Below are 13,288 nucleotides of genomic sequence, written 5' to 3'. Positions count from 1 at the left end.
CCTCCCTCCCCCCCCCCCCCCACCCCACTTAGAAGAGCCGTGCCCCGCGGTTCTGGCTCCTGTCCACGCCGGAGAGCCGCCCCTCCCCTCCCCTCCATGTGCCGCTGCTCTGCCCTCCCGGGACCCTGAGGTCATCCCCTCACAGCTCTCCAGTCCCGTCTGCAACCCGTCACTGCTCTTCTAAGTTGTGCCTGAAGCTTAATCTAAAAGACAGTGTTACACGGCTTAGTGTTTATGACACCAGCACCCCGCTCTTAGGGAGTTCACACAGATACTTGTATGTGAATGTTCAGAGCAGCGTTATTCATGATAACCAGGAGTGGGTGGAAACAACCCAGGTGCCGTGAACTTGGTGGAAAGGTCTGCGGGACTCGGATGCCCTCTGTGGTCCACAGCCCAGCCCAGCGCGGATCTGGGTCCTCTGCAGGAGGAAGAGCTGGACATGGGTGGGGAGCGAGGGCGAGCTGGGCGAGGGGGCGAGGCTGGGAAGGGCCTTCAGAGGGTAAGGTGCCGCCACACGTTCACATCCACGGCCACTGGACAAGGACCATGGGGGATGGGAGGTGGGAAGCAGTGCCCCTCCCTCAGCCACGCCCACGAGGCACCAGCAGCTACGTTGTGAGAGGTGCGAGGCCCTCGCGGCACAGGTGACTGCCAGCCCAGCCGCGTCCTAATTAGGCACTGGCGGTGGGGACGCAGCGGAGGCGTGGACTGTGGCGATGCGGTACCCACCGGCCATGCAGCCAGAGTGACGGGGCAGGAGGGCAGTGGGGCCTCTAGCTGGGTGGGTGCCATAGGTGTGGAGAGCTCCCACCTGCAGTCAGTGATGACAGGAAAGTGGGTGCTGGAGATGGAACCGCTGATGTGGAAGTGGTGGTGGTGTCCAGACCATGACTGTGGAGCAGTTGGTTGTAAGAAACTTATTGACAAGTAAAACCTTTTGTGGAGTGAGTCCAGCGAGACCAAGATATGTAAACTATGTGCTTGTTTATCCTGTCTGTAATCTCGGAAGAGGCAGAAGGGGTACAATGAACTTCAAATAATTTGTATATTTTTGTACTTTAGGAGAATGAATTCTCACAGGCCAGTAGCTATGCAGATTTAGCTGTGAACTCTGACAGATATAACCCATCAGCTCTTACTAATAAAGGGAATACAGTTTTTGCAAATGGTGACTATGAGAAGGCAGCTGAATTCTATAAAGAGGCTCTAAGAAATGATTCTTCTTGTACTGAAGCACTTTATAACATTGGTAAGTGAAACAGGCAAAATTGCCTTTTTTTTTTTTTTTTGCTTATAAAGCTCCAATTCATTGAGAGGAAGAGTTCTTTGCAACAAAAAGTTGAAAAGAAGACTCTTGCATTATAGACTATTTTTAATGGAATTAATGACTCAGAATCTGGACGCTTGTGAGATTTGGGTAGATGTAGCCGAAATTCCCTCTAAAAAGACTTCCAGGTTCCTCCCACCGTGGTATGAGAATGTTTCCCGAATTCCTGCTAATACTGGATATTATAATTCAACTTTTGCCAAATTGATAGGTGGGGAAAAAAATCTCATTTTCTTCCTTTTTTTCTTTTATAAATTTATTTATGTTTGGCTGCGTTGGGTCTTTGTTGCTGCGCACGGGCTTTCTGTGGTTGTGGTGAGCGGGGGCTACTCTTCTTTGCGGTGCGTGGGCTCTAGGTGCATGGACTTCAGTAGTTGTGGCACACGGGCTCAGTAGTTGTGGCATGTGGGCTCAGTAGTTGTGGCATGCAGGCTCAGTAGTTGTGGCACATAGGCTTAGTTGCTCCGTGACATGTGGGATCTTCCTGGACCAGGGCTTGAACCTGTGTCCCCTGCATTGGCAGGTGGGCTCTTAACCACTGCACCACCAGGGAAGTCCCTTCCTTTTTAATTACAAACAATTTCAAACATTAAAAAAAAGAGAGAAAAAGCATACCTCTGTACCTACCACCTATATTTAACACATTTTTACATTTTGTTATTTTTACTTAAGATTTTGTCTTTAATAAACTGTTAAAGACCTGAAGGCTCACACCACCCCATCCCTCCCCTGCCTGTCAGAGGTCACCTGACCCCCATCGTGTCCCCCTGTCGTGCCCCCCCGTCCTGCCCCCCGTCCTGCCCCCCACATCGTGTCTCCCCATCATGCCCCCCTGGTTGTGCCCCCCCCCGTTGTGTCCCCCAGTCATGACCCTCATCATGTGCCCCCATCGTGGCATCCCCCCGTTGTGTCCCCCTCATCTCCCCCACCCCCACCCCATCGTGAGCTCGTGCTGTTGCAGACACATGTTGATGCAGTGCAGGCTCATGTCTTGGCTTCAGTGAAGTTTCCTCTGAAGGTTTCTTCTCCTGCTTCTTTGGTTGGCTTGTTCATGTTATCCTCTCTTTACTGTGACGATCTTTCCTCCATGTCTGATGAGCCTGGCCTTCTCCTTGTATCTAGGAGTTTGCAGCTGAGGCTGAGTGGGACCTTCGAGGCCTGCCCACTCCCCACCATACATTGTCTGTCTCATTGTGTCCTGAGGGTGTCCAGGCAGCTGGATCTCTCCTCCCCGGGCTGGGCTGGGTGGGACGGGACGGGCAGGGGGCATTAGCAACTCTACCTGGCACTGAGGGGTTGGGAGAAGAGGGGTGAGTATGGGGGCCTGGGGGGCACGAGGTCACTCACCAGACCTCCGTCCATTTGACCTCTTCATATGTTTAAATGCCTCTCTTAGTCAGTCCGTCGCTTAAGGGAGCTTTATAATTTCTTCTGTGAAACAGAATTTTTCTATTTTTTATGTAGTCAAATTTGGTTTTTGAAAATTTGTGGCTTCATTTGTTTATTGCTTTATGAAGCGCTTCCCTACCCCAAGATTACAAAATCATTTTCCTTTCATGCTTTTATAGCTTTGTTTTTTCTATTTAGTTTTGAAATAAAAATTGAATTTATTTGAAAAAGGAATAAATTCAAGAGAGGAATGTGTGGTTTTTTGTCATGTGTAGTCACTTGTCCTGGCATTGTTTATTACTTGTCCCTTAGTCCTCCTTGAGCTTATTTTTTAAAAAATATTTATTCATTCATTCATTCATTCATAAATTCATTCATTCTGGCTGCGCCTGATCTTAGTTGCAGCATGCATGCAGGATCTAGTTCCCCAACCAGGGATCGAACCCCGCCCCCCATCATTGGGAGCACTTTTTTTTTTTTTTTTTTTTTTTTGCGGTACGCGGGCCTCTCACTGTTGTGGCCTCTCCCGTTGCGGAGCACAGGCTCCGGACGCGCAGGCTCAGCGGCCATGGCTCACAGGCCCAGCCGCTCCGCGGCATGTGGGATCTTCCTGGACCGGGGCACGAACCCGTGTCCCCTGCATCGGCAGGTGGACTCTTAACCACTGTGCCACCAGGGAAGCCCGGGAGCACAGACTCTTACCCACTGGACCACCAGGGAAGTCCCAGTCCTCCCTGACTTTAACTGAATTCTGTAACCCAGCCCATTTCTGAACTGTTTGTGCTGTTCTTTCAATGTTTGTCATTCCTGCTCCCCTCAACACTTCAAAACATGCACTAAAGCTTTCATGATTTAGTGTCTGCCAAACATTAGTGGAATTTCCTGCCCCTGCCTTGTTCCTTTTTTCTTTTTTTAATTGTGTTCATCTTTATTTTCTCTTTTGGATGAATATTTACCTATATTTAAATATTCATTCTGTTACTTTGAGAAAATTACTACCAATACTAGTACTTATAGCTTACCTTTTTTTCTCTTTCTTCTTTTTAAAGGCCTTACCTATAAGAAGCTAAACCGGCTTGATGAAGCTTTGGACTGTTTCCTGAAACTTCATGCAATCCTAAGAAACAGCGCCCAAGTCCTTTACCAGATAGCAAATATGTATCTTATGTGAAAAACTTAAGGACAGTTATTAATTCACTCAGTTGGTGATTGAGTACCACTTATTAAATAAGCTTAACCAGTGAATTAATTGATGGGGGTATATTTTAAAACCTGACTATCAAATTAATATGTGATGAAAATATGATTTGAGTGATCCTGTTTTAAAGGGTCATTTGCATTATAGGAGGGATTATTTAGAAGTTGCAACTATTACTAATTTTTAGACATAGTAATTGAAGTAATTGGGTATCATGTCGGGTCCACACAAGATGTTCATTGAGCATAAATTAGACCCTTCAGGGAACTCCCTGGCGGTCCAGTGGTTAGGACTCCTCGCTCTCACTGCCAGGGCCCAGATTTGATCCCGGGTCAGGGAACTTAAGATCCCACAAGCCATGTGGCGCAGCCAAAAAATAAATAACGATAATGATGAAAAAATTTTAAGTATTGTCTCCTGTGCTTCTGGTAGGGTAGATAAAATTTTTTTGATAAAAAATGTTAATTTTAGAGCAGATAGCAGCATAGTTATTTCTTTTAGCCTTTTTGTTTTGTCCAGTTCATTTCTCTGAAGGTGCCAGTGTCATGACCTTCTGGTGCCCAGTTCCTGATCAGTTTGGATCCAGTCAAGCAGTTGTTGTGTTTGAGGCTGTTTGAATACATTTCCTTATTTTTATGTTTTTCTTATGGTATCACATTTGTCATCATTAAAAGTAGTAGGCTCTTCTTTTTTTTTAAAATAAATTTATTTATTTTATTTATTTATTTTTGGCTGCATTGGGTCTTGGTTGCGGCACACAGGGTTTCTCTAGTTGTGGCGAGCAGGGGCTACTCTTCATTGTGGTGCACGGGCTTCTCATTGTGGTGGCTTCTCTTGTTGCGGAGCGTGGGCTCTAGGCGAGCAGGCTTCAGTAGTTGTGGCACGAGGGCTCAGTAGTTGTGGCTTGTGGGCTCTAGAGCACAGGCTCAGTAGTTGTGGTGCACGGGCTTAGTTGCTCCGTGGCATGTGGGATCTTCCTGGACCAGGGCTGGAACCCATGTCCCCTGCATTGTCAGGCAGATTCTTAACCACTGCACCACCAGGGAGGCCCCAAGGCTCTTCTTTTTCAATGAAACTTTGGATTGGAATATTTTCATGTCATTAAGGCAGCTAATATAAATAGTAAGTAATCAGTAAGTACTGGTGTGAATAAATTATTTGAGTGTATGCAGAGGACTTTCTAGGCATTAAAGCTACAAAAAACTGTCTTGGGCTTGTAATGTAATTAGGGAAAACTCACCAGAAAATACATGGAAACCATTCCTTTAAAATGTTGAACATTTAAGAGAGGTAGAATAATTGAAACACAGCACTCAGGCTTTTTTTTTTTTTTTTTTTTTTTTGCGGTACGCGGGCCTCTCACTGTTGTGGCCTCTCCCGTTGCGGAGCACAGGCTCCGGATGCACAGGCTCAGAGGCCATGGCTCACGGGCCCAGCCGCTCCGCGGCATGTGGGATCTTCCCAGACCAGAACATGAACCCGTGTCCCCTGCATCGGCAGGCGGACTCTCAACCACTGCGCCACCAGGGAAGCCCCAGGCATTTTTATTAAGGACAAATTTTGGACAAAACTTTGAATAAAACAGCACACTATTAATTCTACTAGTGTGGCAGTTGATCTTAGTGGGTAGTAATGAAGTAAAAGGAAAAGCAAGATGTGTGTGTGTGTGTATGTATATATGTTATGTCCCATATACATATATAGGGGACAGAAGTGTTATTGACCATTTTTCATCCTCATCCCTGACGAAATCCAGAGTAAACAGTATTAAGTAGCACATTAGTATAGACTAAGAAATATTTTTATGAAATGTTGGTTTTAGGTTTGCTTATTGATCAATGAATTTAGAAAAATTGTGTTATCCTTCATTGAAATTGTCTAAGATACGAGTTAATGGAAGATCCCAGTCAAGCTATGGAATGGTTAATGCAGCTGATCAGTGTTGTTCCAACTGACTCCAGAGCTCTGTCTAAACTGGGAGGATTATATGACAGTGAGGGGGATAAATCCCAAGCATTCCAATATTACTATGAGGTGGGTGTGCAGTCTTGCCTTCCTTCTGCTTTTTAGCCTTTTATGAATTGTTATAAAAAAGACAGCAGGCCTTTTAAGTTTTAAAAATTATAAATGCTTATCAGCTTTTAAATAAATAATTTAAAATAAAACATTTGTGGAATATAAAGTTAGTTTTTGATTATTTTAATAAAAGGTAAAATAAAAGGTACCAATGCATTTTTCTCTTGAAGGGTGATTTAATCCCTTTTGAGTTTATTACATACTTAATTTGACTCAGATCATATATCAGTACATCAAAAAGATATTTATAGATAATTGAAAAATGTGTCAAACAAATCTTAAGTTTTCCAAATCTTATATAGTTTCAAAACTTGAACAGTACTTGTGACAGCTCATACTTTTTAAGTAAGAAATGTCACACTGTATAAATTAATCCAGCTGGTGGGGAAGATGTTGGGGAGTGAACTGTGCGTTGTGACTGAAGTTCTTTTGTCACACCTCCCTTTCCAGTCGTATAGGTATTTCCCGTCCAATATTGAAGTCATCGAGTGGCTTGGGGCCTATTACATCGACACCCAGTTTTGTGAAAAAGCCATTCAGTACTTTGAAAGAGCTTCTCTTATACAGTAGGTAACTGTTATGACTTTATGTTTAGTTAAATGTCTACAATCTGATAGACATACTGAGTTCATGAACAGTTATTAGTGAACATTCAGGCATCGTTTCGATTTTCTTGTATTGTGTTTCATTTGACTTGGTCTTTATTATGATAAATATATTTCCTTTTTATGCAAGTGTTTTAAAAAACACCTTCAAGGTACTTTTCTGTGTGTATTTTTCTTTTTCACATCTCAGTAAACAAGTATTATTTCTTTATCAATCAGAAAATGACTCTCTCATTCCAAAGACAAAGTTTCATTTCTGAAAGAGTCCTAATTGAAATGTTTCATTGGTCTCAGTTTGTAATTGATATACATTATATATTAAAAATCAGGACTTCCCTGGTGGCGCAGTGGTTAAGAATCCGCCTACCAATGCAGGGGACACGGGTTTGAGCCCTGGTCCGGGAAGATCCCACATGCCACGGAGCAGCTAAGCCCGTGTGCCACAACTACTGAGCCTGCACCCTAGAGCCCACGAGCCACAATTAATGAAGCCCACGTGCCACAACTACTGAAGACCATGCGCCTAGAGCCCATAAGAGAAGCCACCGCAATGAGAAGCCCACGAACCGCAACGAAGAGTAGCCCCCGCTCGCAGCAACTAGAGAAAGCCTGCGTGCAGCAACAAAGACCCAACGCAGCCAAAATTAAATAAATAAATTTATTTTTTTAAAAAAAGAAAGAAGGGCTTCCCTGGTGGCGCAGTGGTTGAGAGTTCGCCTGCGGATGTAGAGGACGCGGGTTTGTGCCCCGGTCTGGGAGGATCCCACATGCCGCGGAGCGGCTGGGCCCGTGAGTCATGGCCGCTGAGCCTGCGCGTCCGGAGCCTGTGCTCTGCAACGGGAGAGACCACAACAGTGAGAGGCCCGCATACCGCCAAAAAAAAAAAAAAAAAAAGAAAGAAAGCAGGAGTAGCAATATTAACTTCAGACAGAACAGAAATCAAGCTTATAAAAAAAATCAAACTCTTAAAAATGTCTTTAAATTCATATCAGAATGTTTTATACATTATTCAGAAATAATTGGGATATATCATGTTGTGTTTTGTGTTTGGCCAAATTGAATTTTAACATTAGATATGGGGAAAGGGGAGCCGGGAGGGACAAGGTAGCGGTAAGGGATTACGAGGTACAAACTACTATGTATAAAATAAGATACAAGGATGTATTGTGCAGCACAGGGAATATAGCCAATATTTTATAATAACTATAAATGGAGTATAATCTATAAAAATTTTGAATCACTGTGTTGTACACTTGAAACTAATATTGTAAATCAACTATACCTCAATTTGAAAAAAAATAAAAGAGAAGTGAGGAGAGCATTAAATTATTCCCTAGTCTTTTATTCCTTCAAATTTTGTTTTTCTCAGAAATTTTTAGTAGTAGTCTTTAGAAATTCTGGTCATGTTTATTTTAGAAAAGAAATTCACTTCTATTTTAAGGGAAAAAAAAGAATGAATAGATTTCTTTTTTACTTTCTTTTTAGTTGAAGTCTAATTGTTCAAACACAAGGTCAAAAATTGCCTCTTGGATACTAAATTTGCAAGCCTAAACCTAGGTTTCTAAGCCTTAGGTACTAAGTATAAGATATGGCAAAGGTAATAAAAATGGTTAAAATAGAATGCTGTGGTCTTTACACAAACTGGCGAGGCAGTTCTTCTAAGAATGTCTAAACAAAGGTGTGAGTTAATTGAAGGGCTCTAAATTTAAATTTCCCAATATCAGTATGACAGATAATAATGAAGGAAATTGTATATATGCTGTTGTTAATAATAAAGACGACCTAATCAAATGTCAAAAAGTAATTGAAAGCTAGTACCGATATGTAGCTTAGCTTTATAAAACTGTTTGGCCATCACAGATTATTTTTGTTTCATCTTTAATTTCACATCATTTCTTTTACAGGCCTACACAAGTGAAATGGCAGCTGATGGTAGCTAGTTGTTTTAGAAGAAGTGGTAAATGCTTTAATTTTATTCACTTTAATATATGTTGCTTGTTTCTATCTTTTAGGTAATTATGCATATAAATGTGTTCCTATTGTAGATTTATTTATTAAGATTAACTTTTGACAAGTACACATATCAAACATTATATGAAAGACACAGTGTTTACTACGTACAGTTAAAAGTTACGTTTACTAACCCACATCCCCTGCATTGGAAGCGGGGAGCCTTAACCACTGGGCTGCCAGGGAAGTCCCATCTAGTCACCTCATTCTAAACATCCTGTGTGCTCTGCCCAATGTGTGAGCCTCTCTCACACCTGAAAAGCTGAGGAGAGCCCAGAACTGGGGCCGCAGGACTTGATTTTGTACAGCAGATGTCACTAGTCATCCTGGTTGTGTTTTCAGTGTCAGTCTTTCTCTCGTCCCGTGCTGCTGGCCTGTTCTGCAGTGTCAGTGTGTTAATGGTTTGGGACTAGCCATGAAGTGAACGATACTGTTAAAATGTCAGGATTAAGCAGGAGATAAATGTTAACACTGCGGTTAAAATGTTTAGTTAAAATAACATGCTAATGTAGTTAAGTGTGAAAAATGCAGTCCCTCTTATAGAGCAACCAGTTGTCCAGGAGAGCTCCCTCACCCAGGGAAGGACGAGCCATGACCACCAGCAGCGGTCCCCGCCGTTTCTTAGGGCCCTCTGTCCGCCTCCGAGAGCCCCTCAGGTGGCAGCGGGACACAGGTGCGGTGTGACCTCAGGTCATTTTGCGGGTTGGTCTCTAATGTTACCGTGTTTCCTGTTGGCGGAAAGACCTCTCTACATACACATTTCATTTACGTCAGGGCGAGTCCGAGTTGCCTGCGCGCGTGTAGTGCCTGTCCTGTGACGTACGTGTGTGTGTGTGTGTGTGTGTGTGTGTGTGTGTGTGTGTGTGTGTGTGTGTGTGTGTGTGTGTGTGTGTGTGTGTGTGTGTGTGTGTCTCTCTCTCTCTGTGTGTGTGTGTGTGTGTGTGTGTGTGTGTGTGTGTGTGTGTGTGTGTGTGTGTGTGTGTGTGTGTGTGTGTGGCTGGCCAGGGGAAGAGCGGCCACCTTAGCCGGCCTGGCCGCGCTGGGTGCTCCGCTTTCCGTCTTGTTCAGCCTCCACCCCGACGCCGAGGCCGGCGGGCCACCCCCTTGTGCAGGAGGCCCAGACGTAAGGGCATAACTCTTTCCTGAGATTTTAGCAAAGGTCTTTGATCCAAAATTCGTTTTTCCTATTCTTTGCTGCCATGTGAAGCTAAATTATTTTATTACAAAACAAAATGCTTTCTGTAAACTTTTTAATGTTTGAATATAAAAACTGCAAAACAAGTTATTTTTCATCTTTTCCAAGTGAATAACATTGAAATTAATGTTATTACTTCATTTTAAGAAGTAGAACTAAGTTTCAACCATTTACTTCCTCTCTACGCCTTTTTCAGATTTACTTTGTCTGTACATTTTCTTCCGGAAGTTATATTGAGGGACCTCCCTAGCGGTCCAGGTATTAGGACTCCACACTTCCACCGCATGGGGTACAGGTTTGATCCCTGGCCGGGAACTAAGATCCCACATGCTGCACAGCCAAAACAAACAAACAAAAAACAGAAGTTATATTGGGAATGGTTGTTTATGCCTGTGGCAAACATGGAAGTCATCCTTCTAAACCAGTGAAATGGTGCCAGCATATTGAATTTAAATTAGTATTTTGCTGAACCCTGTTCATTTCTATAATCTGCTAGTATGTTTGTTTTTTCTTCTTCACTTATAGGTAACTACCAAAAAGCATTAGATACTTACAAAGATATTCACAGAAAATTTCCAGAAAATGTTGAATGTAAGTGAGACTACATTTTGTAACTTTGAAAGTATAGGTTCTCACATTTTATGTCCTAATATGTAATAATTACCTTTGCTACAGTAATTGCATACATAGATACCAACCTATAATTTGTGGTACATGTTTAAATATGTGGTTATAGGATCAGAAAATTTGGCTATGCAAGTACATATTTTTATAGAATTTAATTCTTGACGGATTTAAATATACCACTGAATTCTCTTCAGTAGTAAACAGATCTATATTTCAAAGCTTTATGAAATTTTAAGAATAAATTTTGGTTTATTATTTTTTAAAGTTCATAAACTATGGTATTTTATAGAAAAGCCATTTTATTTATTTTAAAAAAATTATTTTTTATAAATTTATTTTATCTTTGGCTGCGTTGGGTCTTCGTTGCTGCAGGCGGGCTTTCTGTAGTTGCGGCGAGCGGGGGCTACTCTTCGTTGTGGTGCGCGGGCTTCTCGCTGCAGTGGCTTCTCGTTGCGGAGCACAGCCTCTAGGCGCGCAGGCTTCAGTAGTTGTGGCACGTGGGTTCAGTAGTTGTGGCTCGCAGGCTCTACAGTGAAGGCTCAGTAGTTGTGGCGCACGGGCTTCGTTGCTCCGCGGCATGTGGGATCTTCCCGGGCCAGGGATCGAACCCATCTCCCCTACGTTGGCAGGCGGATTCTTAACCACTGTGCCAGCAGGGAAGCCCTAGAAAAGGCATTTTAAACCATCCATTTAATTATAACTTTTTGAGACTGAAAAAATACCTTTAGAGTTTATGATAATAGAACATTAATAATCTTGCTGATACTGGTAGCAAATTAATTTTAAAACATTATGTTATATGTAACTTATTTCCCTTTTATAAAGTTGGCTTTGTATAAAATATTCATTTCTTCCAATCTTATTGCACAGTGGATTTGATGCAACCTGAAGTAACAGTGTTACAGTAACAGCAACAAGATCAGGATCCGGAAAAGTACAAAATAACCATATTCATAGGTCTCATATTCTCACTAAACTATATATGGCCCCAGTAGCTTTGTGACTAAAGGAAAAAGGGAAGATACAGTGGGTTTTATAATCTTTACTATTTATAAGGAAATAAAAAGTAATTCCTTGGGAAGAAGAAAATCCTTTCAACTCTTACTTCAGTTGTGTTGAGACACAGAGGAGAGTAGATAAAAGGTCACTGGAAGACGCCATAGCTCCTAGCTTTACTAACATCCCTCCAACAAATGAAATAATGTGTTTGAAAAGACCGTTTTGAATGTTGTCCTTCAATGACCATGCACACAAAACAGCACATTTCAGTAAAAACAGATCTTTTCCGGGCCACGTTTTCAGTGGCGCAGCCTGATCCAGGGCTTAGATGTGCTGCATGTTCCTTCAGTAATGTTTTTCTCAACTTGACTTTTGTGAAAGCAGAGAGCTCAGAATTATGGCCTTTGCTAAGAGCCTAGGGGCGAGGAGTTTTGTAATGCTGGTCACATGTGGGTCCATTAGCTCACAGCAGTTTCCGAATGCCAGTCCGAAAACAGGATACATGGGAATTACTTGTAAAACTTGTAAAAACTACAAATCTGTAGCCCAACCTACAGAGATTCTCATTCAGGTTTGCAGTGGACCCAGATATCTGATTTTTCCTATTTCTTTTTTTTTTTTCTCATCTATTTATTTTCCTGTTTCTTTTTTAACAGCTTTTAATGTGATTCTTAACTTCAGTCACATTGGGGAACTGATACTTTAAAGATTAAATGAGAGCAGTAATAGCTTTTGGGGAATGGAAACCCAACAGTCTGCTGGGCAGAGCTTCTCAGCTTCGGCAGCACTGACATTTGGGATCGGATAATCCTGTGCTGTGGGACCATCCTGTGGATTCTAGAATGTTCTAGCAACATCCCTGCCCTCCACCCACTGGGTGCCAGGAGCACACCTCCTGTTATGACATTGTCAGGTGTCCCCTGGGGATGTAGCTGCTGCCGGTTGAGGACCACTGCAGTAGCTGCAGCACCTCCGCACCGGACAGCAAAGAGAGCATCTCCAAGCAAGGCCACTTTTCTTTCTTTAGAGAGAGTTTAAGATTCACTGTAAAAGTTGAATGATTGGGACTTCCCTGGTGGTGCAGTGGGACACGGGTTCGAGCCCTGGTCCGGCAAGATCCCACATGCCACGGAGCAACTAAGCCTGTGTGCCACAACTACTGAGCCTGTGCTCTAGGGCCCGCGAGTCATAACTACTGAGCCCGTGCGCCTAGAGCCTATGCTCCGCAACAAGAGAAGCCACCGCAATGAGAAGCCCGTGCACCGCAATGAAGAATAGCCCCTGCTTGCTGCAACTAGAGAAAGCCTGCGTGCAGCAACGAAGACCCAACGCAGACAAAAATAAATAAATAATTTATTTTTTTTGAAAAAGTGTTTAAAAAAAAAAGTTGGGCGATTATCTGTGCTGTGGGGAATGTCCAAGGTACTTTGGCCTGTTTAATTTTCAAAGCAGGTGTGATCAGTTGTCCGCCTTTCGGTAGCGTAGGAAAAACACTTGCACTCATGTGAGGCCTCACTCTGAGCAGAGTACTTTTCCGATGAACCAAAGGGTGATTTTGTCTTAAAATACGTTCTTCTGCTATCAAAAATTGACCTGTAGCCGAGTGTTATTTGTAGAAAATATAAATTACCTTCTTACTGTGCATTATCAGGGTAAATGTATGCATAGGCAATTTACGCAGTAGTAATGTGTGACGTTTTAGATTATTTTAGTACCATTACTTTTGTAATACATTAATGGTCATGAATTAGTCACTAACTCACAAATTCTTATGGGGTGACTGCAGTGCTGGTACACAGCATTGTTCCCGCCCTGTGGGTGTGGCAGAAAACAAGACAGAACAAAATCCTGGCCTCATG

At 42.8% G+C, this 13,288-nt stretch overlaps 1 protein-coding gene across 5 annotated transcripts in view; it reads left to right on the top strand.

Annotated features, from left to right (window-relative positions):
- The window catches only part of IFT88 (intraflagellar transport 88), a 77,679-nt gene that overhangs the window by 48,548 nt on the left and 15,843 nt on the right, over window positions 1-13,288 (top strand). For 4 of the 5 annotated variants that reach the window (XR_003791672.1, XM_029209830.1, XM_029209832.1 and 1 more), the window contains 6 exons: window positions 1,066-1,252; window positions 3,769-3,877; window positions 5,801-5,951; window positions 6,444-6,559; window positions 8,503-8,555; window positions 10,329-10,394. Coding sequence is in view for 3 of the 5 variants with exons in the window: in XM_029209830.1 (XP_029065663.1) it covers window positions 1,066-1,252; window positions 3,769-3,877; window positions 5,801-5,951; window positions 6,444-6,559; window positions 8,503-8,555; window positions 10,329-10,394 (682 nt within the window). In the remaining 2 variants the exon portion in view is untranslated. Of the gene's footprint in view, window positions 1-1,065; window positions 1,253-3,768; window positions 3,878-5,800; window positions 5,952-6,443; window positions 6,560-8,502; window positions 8,556-9,999; window positions 10,395-13,288 lie in introns of all 5 variants that reach the window. The other variant, XR_003791673.1, reaches the window with a different exon arrangement.

Source organism: Monodon monoceros, unplaced genomic scaffold (genome assembly GCF_005190385.1).
Source record: "Monodon monoceros isolate NGI ecotype Baffin Bay Population unplaced genomic scaffold, NGI_Narwhal_1 Super_Scaffold_8, whole genome shotgun sequence".
NCBI lineage: Eukaryota > Metazoa > Chordata > Mammalia > Artiodactyla > Monodontidae > Monodon > Monodon monoceros.
Note: the sequence above shows the minus strand (reverse complement) of the source record. Positions and strands in the feature narration are given on the sequence as shown.